At 36.5% G+C, this 24,845-nt stretch overlaps 3 protein-coding genes across 4 annotated transcripts; 2 read left to right on the top strand and 1 right to left on the bottom strand.

The window, feature by feature from the left end:
• Positions 1–3,420: 3,420 nt before the first annotated feature.
• LOC117300561 (zinc transporter ZIP9-like) lies at positions 3,421–12,144 on the bottom strand. The gene is made up of 7 exons (XM_033784224.1): positions 11,933–12,144; positions 8,934–9,039; positions 7,748–7,993; positions 7,330–7,404; positions 6,388–6,470; positions 5,385–5,519; positions 3,421–4,428 (listed from the first exon to the last, which is right to left on the bottom strand). Exons 1-7 carry the CDS (start codon positions 12,026–12,028, stop codon positions 4,186–4,188), a joined length of 984 nt encoding a protein of 327 aa, XP_033640115.1. The 5' UTR covers positions 12,029–12,144; the 3' UTR covers positions 3,421–4,185.
• A 400-nt stretch (positions 12,145–12,544) lies between these two features.
• On the top strand, positions 12,545–18,458 carry LOC117300074 (enhancer of rudimentary homolog). 2 transcript variants are annotated; one of them, XM_033783766.1, is made up of 5 exons: positions 12,545–12,710; positions 13,538–13,622; positions 13,913–14,033; positions 16,115–16,219; positions 17,121–18,458. In XM_033783766.1, the coding sequence occupies exons 1-4, from the start codon at positions 12,708–12,710 to the stop codon at positions 16,206–16,208; spliced, it is 303 nt and encodes a 100-aa protein (XP_033639657.1). In that variant the 5' UTR covers positions 12,545–12,707; the 3' UTR covers positions 16,209–16,219; positions 17,121–18,458. The 2 variants fall into 2 exon arrangements, with proteins under 2 accessions (XP_033639657.1, XP_033639648.1); XM_033783757.1 differs by lacking the exon at positions 16,115–16,219.
• A 668-nt stretch (positions 18,459–19,126) lies between these two features.
• Positions 19,127–23,754, top strand: LOC117295663 (protein Churchill-like). Its single transcript, XM_033778377.1, has 4 exons — positions 19,127–19,268; positions 20,119–20,257; positions 20,915–20,985; positions 23,235–23,754. Exons 1-4 carry the CDS (start codon positions 19,230–19,232, stop codon positions 23,325–23,327), a joined length of 342 nt encoding a protein of 113 aa, XP_033634268.1. The 5' UTR covers positions 19,127–19,229; the 3' UTR covers positions 23,328–23,754.
• Positions 23,755–24,845: the final 1,091 nt, after the last annotated feature.

The following is a 24,845-nucleotide window of genomic DNA, read 5'->3' as shown; positions in this document are numbered from 1 at the left end:
CCCCCCGCCATCTTTTTGAAGACCTTTATCATGAAGCCCAAGTATTGCACTGTGTAAGACAAACCTCGTGTCCAACCATGGGCTTTAATCCTTGGGGACACGAGTGACACCACTTTCTGAAGGGTGGGGGACACTATATCAAATGTCCCCTCACAAAATTGGCCTAAGATTGCACCACAGAGCATCTAAAATGCAAAATGTTGCCAGGCTCTTAAGTGGGCCCAGACCCCATGCTGTAAAGGCTTCTCACCTGAATGCTCCATCAATGACATATTTGCACCACCCCCCCCCCCCCCTGCCTTAAAGAGTGGAAGGGACGTGTCCCCCATCCCCCCGCCCCCCTTTTTGAAAGGTGGGTGACACAATATCAGGTCCCCCTTGTCTTTGACCACCTTTATTACTCTATCCTAAAGGGGCGGGGGACACAGCATAAAATGTCCTTCCATGTTTTTGAACACCTTTATCATGAGGCTCAAGTTTCGCACCGAGTAAATATGTATGTTTTTAAAGTGCATTTCATTTATCTCTCTCTCGAATTCAAAGTTTACTCTATAAATGTTGTTGAGGAAAAAACCTTAAGGAAACACACATTAAACTGTAGGCTATGGTTAAGAATTCCACTATCCACTTCTGTTTTATTATATAGTCTCAACTGAAAGTACATGATTATTTATCAAATTACCGTCAACTTTTCAAATTTATTTACAAAAATAAACCCACCTAAAATAAAAGCAATATAAATTGACACAAAATAATATTTTCCATTTAGCTTTATGAGATATGGTGAATGCCATTGGAGTACACCATTTGGTTCAGGGGTACACAGGCAGACTTGTCCATAAACCAAACAGTGCATCTCTAACGTTCACCATATCTCAGAATGGCTCATAGAAGGTTTTGTACTGTACTCATAAAACAAATCAGGCATTTGAACACTATTTTCCTGTACATTCAGGATTGACAAAACCTTTGAAATACTTTTCAAAAAAGCCAACCCCCCAACCCATCCTCAAATTTCCACCACCTAGTTGTGCATGTGTTTGACAGATTCCATAATGCAATGCCAAATCAACCATACACGCTTTGCTTGGGGGCCAGATGTACCAACTCAATTACAAACTCAATTATAAATCCTGAAGGATTCCGAATAATGTAGAAATATTCCTATCCATTGCTTTACAAAGTCCCTCAAGGGACAGGTCAAACAAAGGATGAAAACCTTGTTACATCAACATTTTATCATGTTCCTTGAAAACATTTTATTTCCTTCAAAATAGAACCTACTGTTTTTTACTCCTTCGAACAAATAACATTTTAGTCAATCATGTCATTCCCTCAAAATAACATTTTAGAACTTAAAGATTTGTCAGGAATCAGTCAAAAACAATACACACTAAACAGTTCTTTGATTGTTAACCACTTTAGCTTAGCAAGTTTTTTCTTTGCTAAGCAATTTTGTTTGTACCTTACAGCTTTCAGAAATTGGAAATCACAGTCAGCACAGTGACCCCAAAAATAATCTAAAAATGCAATGACATAAGACAAAGCTGATCTAGTTTGCTTTATTGTGTGTTTGCAAGTTTCCAGCATGGTTGCCATAGTAGGTATTGGTTACAGTGGGTGAGGCAAAATGAATTGTTCTTTTAAAGACACCAAAAGGATTTTGCCCAGTCAAAAAACAATAATTTTCAAGTAAATCTGAAGGCAAGAAATAACTGGAATCCTCAACAGTACAGCACAGTTGTTGACTCCATACATATTAACTAAGAATGTGAATGATTGGTAATGTAAAGTGAAATTGACCATCAACAATTTGTGGGAAACAGAAATTGTATTCCCAATTTTTTGACATTTCTAGAAGCTTTAGATTATGTGGCATACAAAATGGATCTCATTTGATGCGAGGATTCATTCCATTATACACGAATGTGAACAATTCAAGAAATTGATAGCCAGGTTTTTGTGAGAACCTAAAAAAGTAAATGTTTTGTCCGGGATATCACGCTTACTTCTATTCCTCGATTGAAATAAAACATATTTTCACAATATTTATGTAATTTCAGACAGAAATATTTACCAGTTCTGTACTGGTATGTTTTGTAAAGCTGTCTGTGGACAGATTTGGGTAAAGATGTTGAAGATCTTTGCAGTGTTTAGTACAATTTGAAATAACATTCCATCCTAAATGAAGTACCTGTTTTCAGTGGATTATTCTGTTAGTAAGGTACTACGTCGGTGCAAAATTTTACTTCCAGCTCTAAAGATGGCATACAAACATCTGCAATTTTCCAACCGATCACTCATTTCATCTTTTATAGGCATTTCTTATGACCGACAGAAATTCTGAGAAGACTTGGGACCAAATATATATGAAGGAGAGCCCAACATTTTTTTATACATAAATCCCCTTCTTAATAATGAGAACCAGCTCGTTCATGTCCCAAGTTCAAGTAAATTTTCCTTTGTTTCCAAATTTAAAAAGAATAACAATTAATATTCAAGTCTTTTACAAAATATGTTTGGTTCACAAACTTGAAAATATTCCTCCCCAATATCAGGAAGCAGTATGAAGAATTTTGAAGAAAACGTTTTTAAGTTAAAACTTAAGTTCTAACTTAAGTTAAAGGTACTGCACACGTTTGGTAATTGTCAAAGACAAGTGTTCTCACTTGGTGTATCCCATCATTAGCATAAAATAACAATCCTGTGAAAATTTGGGCTTTGAACTTTGCTCATCGAAGTTGCGATAAAATGATGAAAGAAAAAACACCCTTGTTGGACGAATTAGTGTGCTTTCAGATAGGAATAAAAGACTTCTAGCTAGAAGTCTTTTAATATTTTAGTGAGAAATTACCTCTTTCTCAAAAACTATGCTACTTGAGAGGGAGTCGTTTCCCACAATGTTTTATACTATCAACAGCTCTCCAATGCTTGTTACCAAGTCAGTTTTAAAGTTAATATTTGTTTTGAGTAATTACCAAACGTGTACCTTCCTTTTACCAAGCAGAAGCATGACCATAAAATATGTAGTAATTAAGTCCCCAAATAAATTGCATAGTGAGTACAGCTGTACATTGTGCACTCAATACTGATGCAACGTTTTATTTACAACTATTCTGTAAAGTGTGTTAAAGCCATTATACACTTTTGGTAAACAGTATTGTCCAAGTCCCACACTTCGTGTATCACAACTTATATATAAAATAACAAACCTGTGAAAATTTAGGCTCAACCGGTCAATGGAGTCGGGAGAACCAACTCATGTTTCCGCACGTTTCGCCAAGACATGACATGTGTTTATTATAAATCTGTAATTTTCGCTATCGAGAATTGATATTGTTAAATGTTTTCTCAAAAAGTAATGCATTTCATGGAATAATATTTCAAGAGAAGTCTTTCACCATTACCTTCTGCAAACCCTGTAAATTATTTGTAAATCTGTGAACCCTTTTTTTTTTTTCTGTACCGAAAGTGATAATGGCTTTAAATTAAGTATCTTTGTCTTCGTTGTGGAAGTTCAAATATTCAATGTTTGTATTGAACAAGAAAAACAAAATGCAAAATGTAAAAAATGAAAAAACATAAAAAATGAACAGACCGACCCATTAAGCTCTGCACTATTAATGCATGGACAAATCAGACACATGCTAAGACTATGACAAATTTCAAATAGACTACATTCAGGTAGCGCATTGTGCATTTGGAGTGTGACAGGAAAAGTTCCTTGATCATCAGAGCATACTGATCGTAACGTTGAGTGAAACCAATGGTTCTTTTCAGAACCACCCCAACTCATTTACATGGTGTTACCGCAAACCTTACCTTATCGTATTTCCACCATGCAAAGTATAAATTTTCAAAGTTTTTCTATACGGATTTATGTATGAAAACAATAGTTTTTGGACTTTGCTTTTCACACGTTTTGCAAAGTGTCAAGGTCCTCTCAGTGGTATCAGTTCGTGTCATAAAAAAATACCTTGGAATAAAGAAGTGGGTGATTTTTTTTCATGAAATCACATACAATGGTATGCCAGCTTTGGATGCAGAAGTAGCCAAAATGTTGTGCATACATTGGATGTGTATGAATGTGTGATGTACTGTCTTACCAAAGCAATGTGTGTAGAGATGCATGTATGAAAGCAGAGCTTAATGATTCAGTCTATTCTCTTATGAATATAAAAAAACTTAGTGATGATGTCCAAGTGACAAAATTAACGGAGCTAAACATCCACTAACCACACCAAGAAGCTCCAAACGGCTAAATCCTGATGTGACTTCTGTGTTTCCCTCTAGATCTGTAGATGACGTTCGGCGAGTTCCTGCTATTTCTGGAAGAACATGAACTGTAGCTACATAAAGGAAGGTCCCAGCAGAGAATAACATGGAAATACCCGTCGCATTAAATGTAGACAGGGCTTCTTTGCTGGTCTGAAATAAAATAATAAAGATGCAAAATATCACTAAAAATCATTTTCATTATTTTAGTTTTCATAAAAGATAAACAGCTAGCTAAACCTATAAGTTACCCACACAAACGAAGCGTCACTAAAACTCCCCAAACCTCTGAAAACTCCTGTTAAATTGTCAAAACTTATATTTCAAATATGATTCAATTGATCACAAGTTTGATCAAAATAGGCTTGAGTTTAAGGGAAAAACTCACTAGATCGAAGAGGCTTGTATCAAAATACTAACTGGACCAGAATATTGTGTACTGGACCAGAACTGAAATACCTACTTAGCTTAACAATTGAACTATTGGAATTTGAAGAAGGTCTAACAGATTAGTTATTTTGATTGTATCATGGGCAATTATTCTTCAACAATCAACAGAATCATATTTAGGATTTGAAACTTTGCATGGTGGAAGTACGATATAGTAAGGTTTGCAGTAACACCATGTAATGACTATCTCTAAATGAGTTGGGATGGTTCTGAAAAGAACCCAGAAGACGATCAGAGCATACCGAGTTGAAACCAACGGTTCTATTCAGAAACCACCTCAATTTATTTAGAGATTATCTTTACATGCTGTGACCGCAAACCTTACTACAATGAATCATATTTATCAGACTGAAAGTCATCACTTTTTTGGTCAAGATTTACATACCCGCTGCTAAAACTTCTGGCCTCAGGCTTGCAGTCCAGTGTTAAATCAAATTGGAGCCCTGATGGGCCTTTTTTGTGGTGCACCCATAGAAAAATTATAGTCTTTTATAGAAATTATCAAAAAGAAAGGGTCATTTATTATAAAAATAAACATCAAATTCACTGACACTGGCACATCAAGAGAAAGCAACATTACCGAAGTGAGTGTTTTATTTTGTAATAGATGTATTTCCTGAGTGTGCCACTGTTATGTGATAATGTCAATTGGTACTCACATGACTCAAACCAAAATACGTTACGAGAGCAGCAACTGGTGCCGCCATAGAGAAGATCATAAGATGTTTGCGTATCCTATTTCTTTGGTAGTTCTCATGCATTAAGAAGGTTACCAGACCAAATGCTGCTGGTGCCTGAATTAAACAGATGAAAAAAAACACAACTTTGCATCAATGAAGCCTAGGTACTAGTATGTTAATATCTCACAGTCTAGGATGCAGACCAACATTTTAAAGCTGATATGAATGGACTTATATAAAATGCTTTATAAGAATAACTCAACAAGTTTGGAATAACCACAAACCAAGCGCAAATGAGTCCATGACTGAACAGTAACTATAACTAGTCCACAGTATGGCAAGTATACAATGACTGAACAGTAACTATAACTCTTAATATGCTCAGGACAGAACTGTATAATCTTGTTTATCGAAGGAACTTTGGGTACTACTAAAATAAAAATATCACAGTTGTTATTTTGTACCCTTACACCAATGTGTGATTAGCAATGTATACTCAGTGCCATTTCTATGTTTGAGGAAAAGTCCTCAGGCTACTCGAATGGAAATTGACCCCACTACTTCTGCGTTATAGAATTAAGATGTTTTAATGCAAGACCACTTCCAGTTCAAATCTTTTAATTAACAGTGCATATCAAATTTATAACAGCAGTTTTCACTGGTATCTTCCACTAGTTGAATTTCAATAAGCCTCAATCTATCAAAATCATCAAAATCCCCTGATTGATTTTGAAGAACTTGGGGCCGAGTGTAGTCGTATTCAGTAAACTTAAACACACCTTTAAAATGTATTTCCAATTTGACATCTAAAACGTTTACCTTTTCTTTCCTTTTATATCCAAAGTGGATTATACTGAATGGAGCTGGAGGATCAAATATTAGATTATAAAAGGAAACAATAAAAAAAAAGATGGGAGCTCTAGTTACTCAACCCAAACTTTGACATGATGAAGCTCTTTATAACTCATATTGAGCAACTTACCTTGTGAAGCATAATGGCAACAAATACAATCATTTGAACATCTGTACGACCCATTGCTGCAGCTCCCATAGCAATTCCATCCGCTGGCAAGAAATAAACAACAGCATAATGGCAATAAATACAATCATTTGAACATCTGTACGACCCATTGCTGCAGCTCCCATAGCAATTCCATCCGCTGGCAAGAAATAAACAACAGCATAATGGCAATAAATACAATCATTTAAACATCTGTACAACCCATTGCTGCAGTTCCCATAGCAATTCCATCCGCTGGCAAGAAATAAACAACAGCATAATGGCAATAAATACAATCATTTGAACATCTGTACGACCCATTGCTGCAGCTCCCATAGCAATTCCATCCGCTGGCAAGAAATAAACAACAGCATAATGGCAACAAATACAATCATTTGAACATCTGTACGACCCATTGCTGCAGCTCCCATAGCAATTCCATCCGCTGGCAAGAAATAAACAACAGCATAACGGCAACAAATACAATCATTTGAACATCTGTACGACCCATTGCTGCAGCTCCCATAGCAATTCCATCCGCTGGCAAGAAATAAACAACAACAAAACATTAAAACCCACAACTTTACACAGGTGTTAATTTCACAGAGCTGCATAGAACTTGAAATTAGCCTAGCACAGTTACGTTTCGCTTAGCAGAATGTGATGAATTCTGATTCACAAGTTTCTTTTGATAGAAAGTTTGAAAGTAAAAATGGTAAGAAATGTGTTATTTTTAACAGAAATTGGCTCAAACGTTTCAATAAATTCACCCACAAAATATATGGCATGTCCCAAAAAAGATTAGTATCATGAACAGTGAAAATCTACATTTATTTATTAAATTTTCTTCACAGGTCTCTTCATGCCAAGGGGTTCCGAGGCATTTTACAGAGTTTTATAACCAAAAAGATAATACTACGATACCTGCTGCATGTACAACCAATCCTAACGTTGCTGTGAAACCAACTCGACTCGTTCTCCCTTGATTTTCACCTTCTCCTAAAGAGTAAATGCATACATAATAGTGTATGTTACTTGTATGCACTCAACACAACAACAAAAAATAAACACCAGAACATTGATAATATAATTGAACCCCTTGCATTGATCGCCATCGGTGAGGTAAGATAATGGCACCCATGCACAATGTGTAAGCGCTGCACGCAACTCTCAGCCAATCATAGGTTTTACCAGAAGTCAACGAGGGCGCTGTTTTGGACTTTTGCCGTCATATGCAAGGGTTTATAGACTGTATACAGAAGAAATTGTCAATTTACTTGGCAACTGTAAAAACTGATTCTTTGCAACATATTTCTAATGGTTTATTTCTGAGCAAACTCACCTGACATCTGTGAATGTGAATGAGCATGGGAGCCTCCAATCTGATCCACAAGCAGCATAAAAACAAACCCCAGTACTAAGGACACCCCTATTACATAATGGAGCTCTTCCTCATTGCTCTTGCCATGACTATGATGATGGGCGTCACCATTTGCTTCTGGGGGGTTTCCTTCTGCTGGTTGTGCAACAAGTGCTTGACCATCTGGAGCTACTGCTGGGAGATTCACACCTCGGTGAACATGGGAGTCTGAGGGTGAACAAAATCAATGCAATATCAAATTAGAAACAAAAGTGTTTTCTAATATTAAATACCAAACAATGGTATTAAAATAGCTATTCAGCTATGTATTATAGATTTGATAAGGGTTGAATATTAGAGTACATGTAGATCATAGCTTTCTCAAATCACTTACATTTTTTGTCTGCCAATCTCATGAATCTACTGAATAGTAGCTTTAGCCCAATCACTTGTGCAATATTTTAAGCTGTTTTAATTGATCTACAAGTTTACTTTTTATTATTTATTTCCTTTTATTTTTTATCCTTACCTTATCTGTTACTTATACTTATTTATTTTTAATTAATTTTTTATTCTTATTAGATTTTTAATTAATATTTTCTTATTAGATATTTATTATTTACTATTGGTTGTATAATTATCTGCTTTTATTATTGCTTTGTGTACGTTAAATCTATATTAATTTTATTGTGTACCCTCCCAGGTGTGGGGCAACAGATCTACAGATCATAGTATGTATTTGCTTTTGTCGTCCCTTGCCCATCTCGGGGTATATTGTCAATGTATTTTGTTTTGTACTGTTATGGCAAATAAAATAATAATAATAATAATAGGAACGTAATGCTCACAAATTCCACTGGTTAAAAAACACCTCTACAAAACTATTTGTCTTTCTTAACAAAACTTGTCGGGGACATTTGGACTTCTAAAGATAAAACTAATTAGTTAATATTAAAGACTTTATCGAACTGACAGTGACAATACACTGGACAACCACAATTAATTGTTAATTGTCTCTTAAAATGACTGTGTGTGTGTGTGTCTCGTACCTTTTTGGCTCAAACCATCCCTCCCAGTCAACTAATTCAGATATTGACACAACTCAGCATTCTTACTGTCCATCTAAAGTGTACTTTAAGTCTATGCTACTTGGTATTCCAAGGTTTACCTTCTGTTCCTTCAAATAAAGCATGGACACCCTCTGGAATAATAACAGCCAGTGCAGTTCCAACAAGAAGACCAGCTCCAAGAACTGTCACAAATCTTAACTTGCTCTGTTAGAACAAATAGTACAGAAAGAGCCTGGGTTTAATCAAATTCCCTTCAAACAAATTAAATGTTTCAAACAGTTCAATATTTAAAGCAAATGTAATTTGTATAAAATGAATATATGCAATTTGTAATTTTACTGAAAAAGATAATTTAACTGCCTTGAACATAAATAGTTGTAGTATTTTAAATGTCCTTTGGCACAAAAACCAAAGAAAAAGAAGAAGTCTTCCTTGGTTGTTGGTAGGTTACATGTAAACAAATCAAAAATATGAATATTGCTAGAAATTATAATTATGACACCCCCCTAGTAGAGGACCAGATTTAGAAAAAAAAATTCATGTTGAGTCAAACAAATTGCAAAAGTTTGTTTTATTGTTGATTCTTGTTTATTGGGTGGTTATTGATGACATATCCAAAATGGGACAAGAGTTTCAACCCAGAAATGCAACAGCAGGGGAAGCAACAACTGGGGAGGCAACAACAGGGGATCCGGGAGGCAACAAGGGAAGAGGCAACTGGGTAGGCAACAACTGGGATGCAGCAAAAGGGGAGGCAACAAAAGTGGAGGCAACAACTAGGGCGGCAACAACTGTGGAGGCAACAACTGTGGAGGCAACAACAAGGGAGGCAACAACTGGGGAGGCAACAACATCGGATGCAACAACCGAGGAGGCAACAACTTAAGAAGCAACAACTGGGGAGGCAACAACGATGGAAGCAATGGGGGTGGCAGCAAATGGAAGGCAGCAAAACGGTAGGCAACAAAAGTGGAGTTGACAACTAGGGACGCAACAACCGGGGAGGCAGCGCAACAGGGGAGGCAGCAACTGGGGTGGCATCAACTGGGGGCAACAAAAGGGGAGGGCAGGAGAAGCTGAGTAGCTACAACAACGCAACAAGCTAAATCAAATATGGCAAAGACAGCAATCATTCTTGAGTACCTAGAAAGCCATAATCCATTTGAAAAGAATCACTGTCTCTAAGACGTCATCAGGCATCGCATCAAATAGTGTGTCAAAATGTCTGGTCTTCAACGTTTGCCATGGACACAGGGACAAACATACCGACAGATTATCAACACATCAGCAACGTGAAACCAAAATAATGTGCAAACCTTTTTGCAGTCAATCTTTCAGCCAATGTCAGAATAAACCTTGATTTGTCACTCAACATGGCGGCAAAGAGTCACAAGAGTGTCTCAATCCAATGACCACACTCAACAGATGATGCTTCAAAGTAACACGCATACAGGGTATACTTGAAGGCCCAAGTTTGGAACAGCAATGTAGAAATGCAACCTAATGATCGGGAGGGGGGGGGGGGGCAGTGTGAAACTTTGCTTGCTACCAGAGAAAATGTACAACCATCCAGCCCCAGAGGATTATTGATACCATGATGTTTGTGTAAAATAAATGGGTTCAATTTGCACCTATTCGCTTGGGAAATGACTAGAAGAAGGCATTTGCACCACGATTCCGTCGGATGAATTTGATTGTTAATTTCTTTGATTTTATTGAATGTTATCAATAGAGGTCATTTGGGACAGGGTGGAATCATTCATCCCAAATAATTCATTTATTATTAATTTCAATGTAATGGGAAGCCATGTAATGATGAATTTGAGTGGAGAAAACCAACTTTACGTATGTTTGACCCCTTGACCTTTGACCTAGTTGTTTGGGAAAGGGTCATTTGAGTATACAAATGTTTTTTAGATTCCCAAGGTCATGTTTCTATTCACCTCTAAAACTACATTTTTCCTAAAAATTGATAGTTTTAGAGATAATTGACCTTAAAGTTTGATAATTACGACCTAATTTAAATATGCAAATTCGGTCATTTCTGGGTTGAAACTCTTGTCCCATTTTGGATATGTCATCAATAACTACCCACTTAACAAGAATCTACAATAAAACAAACTTTTGCAATTTTTTGACTCAAAATTTTAAACCTGGTCCTCTATAGGTACACGAGATACACTTTGTGGATGCAGGAGGAGGAGCTACATTATAGCCTGGATCCTTTTTGTGTGTGTTTGATTTGTAAAAGGGTTGACTTATGGGCGAAATGGTTGTCACTCCCAATCGATCAACCCGGCAGCTTTTTTGAATAAAGTTATTTGTAGCTCGGGTCTTTGACCCTCGCAGTCCCCGGAACGTGTCTAGATGATACCAAAAAGTGCTTTCTCTTAAAGTTTTGTAAGTTCCTGAAACAAGCGAACTCAACTTTGGTTATTTGGCGATAATGCAACCCTCAGCTCGGCCTTCGAGAGGAGGATTCAATATCAAAACTACTTTGGTTAAACATGGTCAAAAAAGGAAACCAAACAGAAACAATCCTGTAGAGAAAAACAATAGAAATGCAAGCTAATTAAGTCAGAAATAAACTGGGCTGGGCTGGGGAAGGAAAACAGCATTTGTACAAAAAAGGAAATGTGCACTGAAAAAAAACCCAGATTTTTAGTGAAAACACAACAATGTTACACACAAAAACCTGCGTGGGGGGAGGAAATTTGGGCGTTATATAACACAGGGCAAGAAGTTACGACGGGAAAAGGACATAATAAAACAATTTAAAATCCATGTCAAAAGACAGAAATAAAATAGTTAGGGCCTTGTATCAAAATATATATTAAAATAAGTAGCCTAACTAATCTATAAAAATATAAATTTACTCGAAAAAATCAAACAACATATTTCTTTTTGTAGAAATGAGTGAAAAAGTGGTGGCAGGATACGGACAGGTTCCCCAAAGAGTAATATAAATACAGATTTTTTAAAAAGGCCTTCATCAAACAAAAAAGTCCAAATACAGTTGTATTATATTTTATCAAAATTGAGCAACTTGACTTTGAGCAAGAGCAATACAAAAAGATATGTTATAAATGTTACTTGCCTCTGAAAGGGGGACCGTGAGTGGTATTGTTCCTGCAACAAAACACCCAACTAACATGGCCAAAGAAAGGGCCAGTATTCCCCACGCATCCTCCATCTTCAAATATTGGAATCAAATTCGTGAAAAATAATTAGTAACCAAGCTGATTTGACGGGAGAAAAACGTACTACTGGCACTGCGCTCCAACATTTACCAATGTACGTGTGGGTCCGTGCGCTGTCAACGTGTACTCAATCAGTTTTCAGTGTTTTTGCAAAATAGTCTGATAACCCAGCAGTGTGAAACCTGGAATATGGAATATGTGGTGTAGTTCTAGGTGCGAGACTATAATCCAGTAATCTTAATAATACTATTACGAAAAGTTTCATTAACGGATACAGGTTCCTCCTTTCAAATTTGTTATCAAATAGGGAACAAACAGTTTGAATCTATGTATGAAATCGGTTTTAAATTGATTAAGCTGTTTTTTTTGTAAAAGGAAAATTTGTAGTCAGTTTAGTGTTTTTGTTTTTCCTTTTTCAGTAATGATGAAACAGCCGTCAACTATCAATACACTTACAAGAAGCCCAACGTTGGTGGCGTTGTTCAATAAACCATTTTCCACGTCCCAAACTCTCTCTATCTAGTACTACTACTCGCTCGATCGCATGCTTCGCCTCATCTAGCTACCTAGAACCCTCGAAGTGAAAATTTTGGAAGCAGTTTTTGTGGTTTGGAAGAGGCTCTTAATAAAGAACTAAGGCTGAATTGATTTCATCTGTTGGGGCAAGTCAAGATGGTAATTAAGATGATTTATTTTAATGCTCTCTGTCTCAATTCTCGTTTGCAAAAACAACAATTAAAAACTGAACTGAATAGTGAATGAAACTGACCGTGAATGAAAGCTTTCTCATTTGTTTTCTGCATTGGCAAAAACTCATTTAGAAACCGATTGATTTTCATTGCAACATTGTAAGAATTAACGGATAATAAAATTAGTATTAAGTTCGTAAAAAATAACGTACGGAAAAGTTTCCATATGGCGCCACCACTTTTTAATTCGATATGAAATAATATAGTATCTAATTTACCTCAATGAGATATCCCTTTTTGTAAATATGAGGTAAAAAGTGGTGGCGCCATGCGGAAAAATATCCATCACAACATATTCATAACTATAATTAATGACTGAGGTTCGTTAGGCTATAGTCTCCATTACAAGGCATTAACGCCTAACGGGAGACGTTAGCCGAACGTTCCTCATCATAGTTCTAGGAGTATTAGAAAATGGCTTATCATGGCTTATTCCGTACCTCATCCTCGGGTTCAGGCAGCTCAGCTCAGCTGCCTCAGCTCTTATAAAATTAAGTATACATCGCTTTGCCGAGTACAAAAATCTTTGAGTTGACTCAGAATGGTTGGCACGGTCCATGTATATGACTGATTTAGCTTACAATGACACAGTGCTCGTTGGAGCATGGAAGAAATGAAAGTGTGAACATAGAAGTTGGGGTATGGACGAGTTGTGAAAAACAATTTTTTTCTTAAAGTTGTATTTTGGTGTTTTTTTTTACCGTTCTACCTTTTATATTAATTCATTGAATCTTTCTTTGTTTATCACTTCAGGCACACACTATTCTCCTTATCCAGCCAGGCCCAGCAGAAACAAGAACCTACTCTGACTATGACTCGGTGAAAGATTGCATGGAAGGTGAGGACTGAGAAGCTGAATAAGTAGTTCCGTTAATCGTAACCTCAATCCTGCGACAGTCAGGAGGATGAAGGGTTACGGTTATCGCAAAAAAAAAATCTGACTTCATTACTTTTGCAAAACAATCTACTCTAGGGCATCAGCCTCACCTTTTGGTTAACCTGTTTGATGAAAATTTCTTGACCAATAACTATCGTTGCTTTGTCCTGTTTGAGGTAAAGCATACAACAATTAAATCCTTTAATGAAAGTTTTAAAAACAAACTCTTAATTTATCAAATTTTGTTTCAGGAGTTTGCAAGATTTATGAAGAGCATCTGAAGAGATGTAACCCCAACAGTCCCTCAATCACCTATGACATTGGTCATCTGTTTCAATTCATCGATGATTTGAAGGATCTCAGCTGTCTTGTGTAAGTATATCCCCCCCACAACCTTCCAGGCCCCACCTCCCACCCATGCACCCTTCAATATTATGGTCTAATTCATTGATGACTTGAAAGATCTTAGCTGTGTGGTGTAATTACGGTCCCCCTCTCCCCTGGGCCCCACCCTCACACCCTCCACCACATGTGACATGGGTCATCTGTCTCAATTTATTGATGACCTGAAAGATTTTAGCTTTCTAGTGTAAGTATGTATAGCCAACCCCGCCCCCTCCCCCTGGCCCAACCTCCCACCATCCACCCTCTTTCACCTGTGGCATTGATCGTCTTGTCTATTCCAATTCATTCATTGATGACTTGAAATACACACCTCTCTAGTGTGAGTATAGCCCCACCTCCGACCTCTGACCTCAGACCTACCCATCTCTCACCTGCTTTTACAGTTTTAATACTGTGTATGAACCTCCTACTACAAGTATAGCAATTAGGAAATAAGAAAACAATAGGCCCCTAGCTATGGTCTTGACAACATTTTGAGATACATGTACATGTACATGTACATGTGGATCTGCAGTCTACTTGTAGCTAAGATTTACTTTGATTCAAGACTTAAAGTCCTCTATTATTCTGTTAACTTGTCATTAATATATTTACAAGTTATTCTTCACATAACGGATTGAACACTCGTTCCCACCATCCTCTGTTTCACATCCTCCCCCCCCCCCCCTCTCCCAGCAAAGCTTTAATTCATCAATTGATTCTTTTGTTTTCTATTACTGCTGGTATGTTGGGCTGTTAACTTGGTTGTGGATAATCTTTAATGTTCCTGAAGCGACCCGTCAAAATACATGCAATCATTTAAAAAAATTCCTTCTGTAAAACCAGATGCACACACTAGAGTCTTTCTTAACAGTTGTTACATAATTAACTTATTCACAAACTCATTCATAATATTAGCTATCCATAATAACATTGTTGTAACATTATCTTTGCGAACCTCATTTGTCATTGATATGATCATAATGATGACCTGTTATCTTCTGTTAAAAGAATTATGCAGGCCTGATACTTCACGGAGGCAACGAAGGCGATTGCCTCCGTGTCCCCTGGTCATTGCCTTGGTGCCCTTGAAATGCTCCAGTACAAATTTGCAATTTCATCATAGGGTGCCCTTTACCAAGAAGAAAATGCCTTGGTGCCCTTGCCCTTTCAAAAACGAAGCATACAGCCCTGTACAGGCCTGATACTTCACGGAGGCAACGAAGGCGATTGCCTCCATTGCCCCTTGCCATTGCCTTGGTGCCCTTGAAATGCTCAAGTAGAAATTTACAATTTCCTCATAGGGTGCCCTTTCTTAAAGAGAAAATGCCTTGGTGCCCTTGCCCTTTCAAAAACGAAGCATACAGGCCTGAGAATATTTATATTATTTCTGAATATTTCCATAAATTATATTTACCAGAGCCAATCAGAATCAGCTTCCATTTACTTATTTTTTTTATATACATATATACATATTTTTTGATATGCAAAATTTTAGTATTTACTATAAAAACTTTCATTGTAGATGAGCAATTTTTTTAAATTGACATCGCACCAAATATTGACACCTTACATAAAAAAACTATAAAGAGCCATTCTGCTGAAAAATAACCGCATATCAGACTCCATTTCATGCATTTTACTAACTCCTGGCTGTTACTCTCAAGTCATTTATCCTATGCACATTAACCCATCAAGTTCCACAGACTATTACACCAAATTTACTCACAGACGAACTAATGTTTTCTACAAACCAAAAACTTCAAGTTTTTTTTATTGAATTCAAGCATAGCATGAAGCATCGTTATGTTACAGGGCCTTTTATTTATTTTTTATTTTTTTAGCATTCGTTTTCCCCCCATGCATATCGATATAAATTTATCTATTTTAATTTGTTTCTGTTTTGTGGGAAAGCATCGTTTTCATAACATCTTTCATAAAATGAAGACCCAAATCTTTGATTTTGTGGTTGATACATGTACATGTATGTGACTGTGGCTTGTATTGAACCACGAGGAATAAGTGTTCACTTTAGTGACTTCTCTATTTGGCTGTTCCCATTCCGGCAGGTTGGATAAGAAGACAATGACGTATCTTCCTTGCAACAAAGACTGGGTCAAAGAGAAGATCTATGTTCTATTGCGGAGGCAGGCCCTCAAATGATCATGAAACGGGTGAGGGTTAGAATCAACTTAAGGGGAACTGCTCAATAATGCACTGTGTGTGGCATGGCAAATCAAAACATTACGCCCATTATTTTTCATCTCGAATATCACTTGATGCATGAATATGAATCACAAGTCTTTAGCTTTTGTGGGCTTTCATTTCAAAATCATTTTGTTAGTGGCCACAGTCTGTTTTATTTGCTGTAATTTGTTTTTTCCATCAACCATATCTAACAGCTTTTGTGTTTGTTTTGTTATCAGTCATCATGTTTGCACATTCCCTTTGTCCTCGGCAAATTTGCTTTAGTTTTATGCGAGACTTTTGTGCAAAATGTGTTTTGCATGTTTTTGTTTGTACTTGTTTATTAATTATCCAATGCGCCACTATTTGCTTTGGTTGGTGCACTTTTATTTTGGTATCGTACTTGATGGTTGATATAGTTTTTATTCCTGGTGAATACAAGGCCTCAAGTTAAGATATTAATGAGTTCGAATTTAATACTTCTTTGAAATCCCAAAAAAGAGGCTGCTTCTAGACAAAAGCAACTTTGGTTTATGTTTATTTGTTGTGATTTTATGCAATAATTTAATGAAAAGGTGTTTAATTGTGCCATGTTTGCAGTTACTTGGCATTGTTGAAGTAAGTGTATTCACAATGCATTTTTATTTTGTTTACTTTAAACATTATCATTAAACAAAACAGTCACCCTTGGAAAAGGAAAGAAAACACAAACATCAAATTTATATTGTTTTATATTTGAAAGAGCACAGCTTATTTTATTTGAATCAACCTTTCACTTCAGCCTTCTCCCGTTTCCATCCTGTTCCCTTTTCTATCATCTTCAGTCTTTATGTTTCAAGGGTTTTCATTTTCTTAAGATTGATTGTGTTTCTTCTCTTGTAATTGCAGATTTGATAGGAAGACCACATCGTATCGTCCGCACAACAAAGACTTTTTTAAGGAACAGATTTACAAGCAGCTGAAGGAGCAGGCAAGCAGATAGACGTTGATCGCAGTCCTTACCTGTCTACAAAATTCTTCCTGTTTGACGTTTTTACCGCAATATGTGTCCATGTTAACAACTGGTGGCCATTTCACTCTGGTATTGAACATTGGTTTCACAAAATGCCAGTAAGCATGTATACAAACTGATTGCATTCAGAAATATTTTGCTTAGCGGGATTGAGTTACCTGTTCAAGACCTTGAATGGATCATATTCATTACTGCTTCCTGGATTATTTGTATTTAGCAGGTTATTTTGTTTAGTACCTATTTCAGCTTGGCATTTATTAAAATGAATAACGAACCTTGTAAATCACCTAAGGGAGTTGTATTCAAAAGCTAAATTTCTCAATTTGTCATGACCCTAGACCCCTAGACTATTGATAATTTTGTTTTTCTTAAGGTTTGCCAATACGTTGACAAAGTCTTTGTATCCCAAGTTGATGTGATGCTCAACCATTGATTTAAGAAGTCTTTGTTGTGGTAATGTAAGATAACTTTTGTACATAATTTTTTACACTTCAACCTATGTCTTATTTCTGTAGAACCAGTGGTAGCCAACTAAATGTTACTTTTCTGCAGTATTTAAAAACAATTTATTTGTTATCCGTAGTCAGTCTCTGTATCGTTTTGGAGAACTATAAGCTGGTTATTGACCAGAATCATGCTGGATTTTTATTGTCCCTTTTTTAAAATCTTAGTTTACTGAACAAGTCTTTTAGTACAACCCACAGAATCAGGTGCGTGCTGTAAATCTAATAGTTCTGCTTGATTAAAAAAACTTGCACTTTCAATCTTTGACAACTTTTTAAATTAAACTTAGACATTCATTTTGCAAATACTTCTACAGTATCAGATAATGCAAGCAAAGTTAGTGTGTAAGTCATTTTGGATATCGGTAAAGCTTTGGAGATCATTTGATTCTGTTCAATTGCATTTTGCCCAGACATGGGTAATAATTGGAATGACAAACAGTTTTTTCTAGTAAAAAAAATTTAACTTAATTGCTGCAAACATTGTGTCCTGTTTTGAAAATGATATGAGATAAGGACTTTAAAATTCACGACACAGCTTTAACTATGTGTGCAAAGTGACATTTTGACTTTCTTAGTTTTCTTGGTAGAATTGTCTGTGTTTTTTGAGGGGTGTAGCTATAGCAGTCTTAGTTTGTGTTACTGTATATTTCATTGTTAGTATTTAGTGTAGTGGTGTTGAATAAACTATTTCCTTTTATAAACTTTAAATGGACTCAACAACTGTTTTGTTGTAGCTTGTCCCTGGAATCATTTTTGTAAAAATGTAGAAGGGTAAAAGAAGAGGCAGACTGTACATAACTAGTGTAAATTGACATTAGTAATTAAGTTTAATTTACAAACAAAATTTAGTTGGAGACGACAAATTAATGTACCATGTTGATAATTTTGCACTGGGGGAAATGTAATGTACCAAAGTTGCACCTCAATTCTTGGCGTTTATTATTTCAAACTCTTGTCACTTCTGTTTACAATAAGTGTGACTTTGTACATTTTTTTGCTTTTCTACTAGGCAGGATACTATGTAGACTGGTCATATTTTATGGGAAATTCTACATTTTGTGTCGATGTCGTACTTTTCACATAAATCCAATAGTTATTTAAAATACCAGCTGAACAAGTTTTGAGATGTGACTGTCCCCCATTTCATCACATCAAATGTTGCTAAATGTTAGGCAGTGCCGTCTCCAAAACATAATTTTCCCCGATTACTTCTGTTGAGCTGTGTTTGAATCGTCACAGCAGGAAGTTTAGGGCCTTTATTCATGCGTCTTTAGTCTAAAAAGGCTTTAAAAATGTGTTATCACGGTAGCGCTCTGTACTACAATGTAATGGTAGTGGTTGTAAATAAGGTTGGCCATAAATGACCACATGGTGGCGCCATTTCAAAACAATGTGCGGGCAGTAAATAATGAACTAACTCAACTGATAAACGTGCAAAGGTTACAAGGTTTACCGCAAGTGAATTAAGTACAAAGCAAGATGTGTGTTGGATGTGTGAAAGTGAAGTGTCCAGACAGGGTAAGTTTGCTCAGATTTGTCATTATGCACTCCAGTAATCAATTTTGATCTTTTGAAACATTTATATATTAAAAATAAAGGATAACTTTCCGTATGGCGCCACCACTTTTTCACTCATTTTGACAAAAAGGGATATATCAATCAGGTATATTAGATACTATATTATTTTATTTCGAATGAAAAAGTGGTGGCGCCATACGGAAACTTTTCCAAAATAAAATAACTAGTCTCTAATAGTCTAATCTAATTTATAAATAAATCTGATCAAATAAAATGAACCGCACAAAAAATCACACCACAAAAATAAAAATGATTTGTGGTTGTCGAACAAAAGACAAATTGACTGCAGTGGGATTTGAACCAACAACCTTTCGAGGAATGTGATGGTGCTCTTCATTGAGTTTTTTGTTCTGCGGAATACTATATCATAAATAAGGTTTATCGCGATTCAGAACCGCAATGCATTGTGGGTAGGCAGATGGGGCAGTTTGCTAGGCGGTGTATGTTGTCATGCACAACTCGCGCACGCATCGCCTATAAATCTTTGTGTGGGTTCAACAGCGCCCTCTCTTGATATTTTGCTATTCGCGATAAACCTTATGACTGCAGCAATAGGAGTTCATAGTTTTGCCAAGAAGAGTTCAATCACACTGATGTGGGGTAACCTGGGGAGTGGTGTGAAATTTTGCATGATTTTCAACACTTCATCAAACCCAAACATGAGCACAGAAATTATTAGTTTGTCACAAAACTTGTGTAGCCAAGATCGGCGGTATGACCTAGCCTATTTTATGACTAACCCTAAAACTATGATTTTTTGTATCAAATTTCTTGTTTTCTTTTTAATCAGGGAAGTGTCTGCTTGGAAAATGGGTCTTACCTTTTCAATTTCCAGGAATGTGCAAGTTGTCATAGCAGGCAAGTTATCAAAATCCTGAACAAGCACACAGACACTGATGAAGATGGGGAAGAAACAGTCATGTATCACCGTGAGTAAACTACAACTGTCACTACCTGTCACTGATACTGTCTCTAACACTACAACTAGTATCACTGTAGTGACTGTCACTACAAACAACAATCTCTGGACCTGATGCTACCACAAATACCTAACCACAAACCACAATACTGTAATGATATCTCTACCCAAGTCACATGGATGGTGGACAAGTAACAAATAGTAGACAAGTTACAAATAACCATTCAAAAGAAATTATAGAAACAGAAGCAGTCGCAGTTTACTCACCCAGAAGATAAAATTGGTTTGCAAATTTTGTCAAGAAATTGTGTTACTCCATGAAACCTTGCTCATATGAAGGGGTACCAATGCCATAACCAAGCTGTGTGTAACTGATCTAGGCCTCTGGGGTATGGTAAAGGTTTGCGGTATCAAATCTAGGGTATCAAATCTCGGGTACCAAATTTAGGGTACCAAATCTAGGGTATCAAATCTAGGGTACCAAATTTAGGGTACCAAATCTAGGGTACCAAATCTAGGGTACCAAATCTAGGGTACCAAATCTAGGGTACCAAATCTAGGGTACCAAATCTAGGGTACCAAATCTAGGGTACCAAATCTAGGGTACCAAATCTTTAGTAAAGAGTATCTGTTTGAGCTGATACGTCCCATTGGTTCTCTTTGGCAGATGTGTGTGCAGTGTGTGAACATCTTATAGCTGAACATCAGTATGAGTTTAGAATAGATGGTGAATATCAGGTAAGCATATTAGCCTCATGAATGGGTGTACAATCCAGTTTAGAATAGATGGTGAATACCAGGTAAGCATATTAGCCTCATGAATGGGTGTACAATCCAGTTTAGAATAGATGGTGAATACCAGGTAAGCATATTAGCCTCATGAATGGGTATACAATCCAGTTTAGAATAGATGGTGAATATCAGGTAAGCATTATTAGCCTCATGAATGGGTGTGCAATCCAGTCTAGAATAGATGGTGAATATCAGGTAAGCATATTAGCCTCCTGAATGGGTGTGCAATCCAGTTTAGAATAGATGGTGAATATCAGGTAAGCATATTAGCCTCATGTATTGGTGTACAATCCAGTTTAGAATAGATGGTGAATACCAGGTAAGCATATAAGCCTCATGAATGGGTGTACAATCCAGTTTAGAATAGATGGTGAATACCAGGTAAGCATATTAGCCTCATGAATGGGTGTACAATCTAGTTTAGAATAGATGGTGAATACCAGGTAAGCATATTAGCCTCATGAATGGGTGTACAATCCAGTTTAGAATAGATGGTGAACACCAGGTAAGCATATTAGCCTCATGAATGGGTGTGCAATCCAGTTTAGAATAGATGGTGAACACCAGGTAAGCATATTAGCCTCATGTATTGGTGTACAATCCAGTCACAATTAAACTCTTAATGGAAGAATGCACTAGTGATTGACAGAAGCTCATAGGGAATGTATTGAGTTAGATTTTCTTTTATGATTTATTTATGAATAGTATCGGACTTGTCTTTCAAACTCACATGGTTTGGAAAAGTCTTATGGTGTTCTCAGAATGATCAGTTTCTGTCATAAGAAATGCCCTGACATTGAAATGTGGTGTTAAAGGAACACGTTGCTTTGGATTGGACGAGTTGGTCTTTGAAAATCATTTGTAACCGTTTGTTATACCATGCATATGATTAGAAAGATATTTCAAAAGTAGAATATAATTATCCACACGAGTATCACTCAAATTTGCGTGGTTTTCCTTTTACCTCGTCGACTAACACGTTCGGCCATTTATGGGAGTCAAGTTTTTTTACTCCAATAAATGGCAGACCGTGTTAGTTCGCCAAGTAAAAGGAAAACCACGCAATTTCATGGCAAATTTGTTTGGATCATTCTATTCTACTTTTAAAACATCTTTCTAACCATAATATGCATTTTATAACAAACAGTTGCAAATGCTTTTCAAAGACCAACTCGACCGATCCAAAGCAACGTGTTCCTTTAAGCATCTCTGTCCTTACTCTATGCTTTAAGTTACAAATTAATAATGTAATGTCTAAGTTTTATTTAGCTTAAAGGCAGTAGACACTATTGGTAATTGTCAAAGACTAGCCTTCACAGTTGGTGTATCTCAACATATGCATAAAGCAACAAACCTGTGAAAATTTGAGCTCAATTGGTCATCGAACTTGCGAGATAATAATGAAAGAAAAAAAACAGCCTTGTCACACGAAGTTGTGAGCGTTTAGATGGTTGATTTCGAGACCTCAACCCGAGGTCTCGAAAGACTTATGAGTAAGTTCCACTGTATTTTGTCTGACAACACACATCCCCTTTACCCACTGATTGTTCACAACAAATCTGGTAGGATCCGTCAACTAAGCCTTAAGACTAACAGGTTCTAGAACTCATTTTTACCTATTGCTATCCATAATTTTAACTGTGATTTTATTAGATAACTGCAATGCATCCAGCCCTATGTACTGTCTTAATGGTTTATTATTGTTTTATTTGATTTTCTGGCATCTCCTGTGCAATTTGGCCTCTTTTAATTTGGGGAGGGGTCCACTACCCAATCATGCTTTAGCATTTGACTGTTTGTTTGTTTGTTTGTTTGTTTGTTTTTGTTTTTTTTTTATAAACTTTCATTTTTTTAACTTACATTAAGGTTATTGTTTATGTAGTATTGTGGTAATTCTTGTGCAATTTTACATTTTAATATTTTATATGTTGCTGTACAATAGGATTGTAAATTTCATGTATTTTTATATACTTGACGAATAAACCATTCAATTCAATTCAATTCAAATCAAACTAGTGGAAAGTTACTTCTGTCTCGAAACTATGGCACTTCAGAGGGAGCCGTTTCTCACAATGTTTTATTCCATCAACCTCTCCCAATTACTCGTCACCAAGAAAGGTTTTATGCTAATAAATATTTTGAGTAATTACCAATAGTGTCCACTGCTTTTAATGGTTGATTTGTTTATATTCCAGGAATACTCGATGGTTTGTATTCTATGTGGTAGTGCACAAGACACTAGGAGCATCCTGCCAGACGATCCAGGAAAACAAATGCACTTATTCTGATGCTCGGCTGGGATGGAATAAAAGCAACAAATGCTTGGACAGATCTACATAGAATGGTGATTAGGGTGAAATGAATCCAGCTGTTCTAAAGCCGAGCTGTGGTGGAACAAAACAGTTAATGCTTACTATGGATACAACTGTTCTTGTGCATAAAAGTGATGTCTCAAACATTGTACATAAATGACCAATACTCAAAAAGAATTGCGCCAAATGAAATGGTAGAATACATTCAAACCGAACCCCAATGATTACTGTCAAACCATTGGACATTCGGTGAACAAGGGAAGAATTCTGAGGAGCGCTATAAAATAGAGCTGCAGGCCAAAGAGTTGGCATTGATAGAGAACAAAGGGTGCATTCGTTTAGCTTCCCTGGGTCGACCCCGCAGTGCTCACTCGGGTGAGCCCCTGACAAGAGCTAATCGAACGTTCACACTTGCCCTCTCGTGGTGACGGCATGCACCTCAGGTCACCCCCAAGTGACCCACTCCACAAGCAGGGCACTGGGGGCTGACCCGGGTGAGCCCCGTCAAAGCTATTCGGACGTACCGGGGCAGACCGAGGTCGACCCAGGGAAGCTAAACGAACGCACCCATAAGTGCAACAAAGTACAACAATTACCAATTTATAAATGAATATCACGAGGAATGCAGAATTTGGACACCAATATCAATAATTAATCTGCCATCATTAAATGTTCAGTTTAACTAATAATGTTTATTTGAACAATAGACGTTCTTACACACATCGTCTGTACACTGTACAGTTTTTTTTTACTATATCAACAAAATAAACGGTAAAGATTAAATAGTTTATTTATTAGTTGTGAATTATTTTTGTCAGGAGTTATGTCAATAATTCAAAGTGTGTTAAATGTCATTTTATGACAATTTCCAGGAAATATTTTGTTTTATGAAATCAACTTTAGCAGTACTTAAATTTATGCAGCATGTTCACATTTTATGTACATGTATTCAAGAGTACACATTGATATTTTTAAAACAAACAAGTTTTTTCTGAAAGTTGGAACAAAAAAGCAGTGGTTATTTTCTGAAACATCTTTAAGGAAATTTGTAAATTCTTTGAAATGTTCTTTTGAAATATGGAATGAAATGTTCTGGAAACGTACCCTTCCTATATTAATGCTAAATAAGGATTTTTGCTCAAGATTGTTTACCAACCAAAATAACTTATAATTTTATATAAATGTAAAAGGTGGTAGTACCCGCGATTATATTTGACGAAAGCAATGCATTTATCAAAGACTATAGTGACTAGGCCTGTGGCTTAGTGTTCATAAGGATGCTATTATTTGTAGTGCAGTTGTAGCCGCAGGTGGTCGTTCGGACTAAGCCCAAACCTAGATTATGCTAGGGTTGAAATGTTGGGCCATTACCAAGAAGCTTTTTGGACCCCAAAATCCATCCATCAAACTCAAGTAAGATCAGGCATTGCATTAGGGAGGATCTCAGGAAGTGAGTGAGATTACAGTACATGTATATCTTTAGATCAGCCTGAA

This window comes from Asterias rubens, chromosome 1 (assembly GCF_902459465.1).
Source record: "Asterias rubens chromosome 1, eAstRub1.3, whole genome shotgun sequence".
NCBI classification, from domain to species: domain Eukaryota; kingdom Metazoa; phylum Echinodermata; class Asteroidea; order Forcipulatida; family Asteriidae; genus Asterias; species Asterias rubens.
This window is presented reverse-complemented; position numbering and strand designations above follow the sequence as displayed.

What these genes read in the sequence shown, in the direction of transcription:
- LOC117300561 (XM_033784224.1), bottom strand. Translation starts at nt 12,028, where the DNA reads ATGGAGGATGCGTGGGGAATACTGGCCCTTTCTTTGGCCATGTTAGTT. An exon ending in TTTATTTGAAGGAACAGAAG is followed by an intron (nt 7,994 to 8,933) that starts GTAAACCTTGGA and finishes GTTCACCCTCAG; the next exon opens with ACTCCCATGTTCACCGAGGT. An exon ending in ATTGGTTGTACATGCAGCAG is followed by an intron (nt 6,471 to 7,329) that starts GTATCGTAGTAT and finishes ATTTCTTGCCAG; the next exon opens with CGGATGGAATTGCTATGGGA.
- LOC117300074 (XM_033783757.1), top strand. An exon ending in GGTGAAAGATTGCATGGAAG is followed by an intron (nt 13,623 to 13,912) that starts GTGAGGACTGAG and finishes ATTTTGTTTCAG; the next exon opens with GAGTTTGCAAGATTTATGAA. An exon ending in AAGGATCTCAGCTGTCTTGT is followed by an intron (nt 14,034 to 17,120) that starts GTAAGTATATCC and finishes TTGTAATTGCAG; the next exon opens with ATTTGATAGGAAGACCACAT.
- LOC117295663 (XM_033778377.1), top strand. Translation starts at nt 19,230, where the DNA reads ATGTGTGTTGGATGTGTGAAAGTGAAGTGTCCAGACAGG. An exon ending in AAGTGAAGTGTCCAGACAGG is followed by an intron (nt 19,269 to 20,118) that starts GTAAGTTTGCTC and finishes CTTTTTAATCAG; the next exon opens with GGAAGTGTCTGCTTGGAAAA. An exon ending in AGAAACAGTCATGTATCACC is followed by an intron (nt 20,258 to 20,914) that starts GTGAGTAAACTA and finishes TCTCTTTGGCAG; the next exon opens with ATGTGTGTGCAGTGTGTGAA.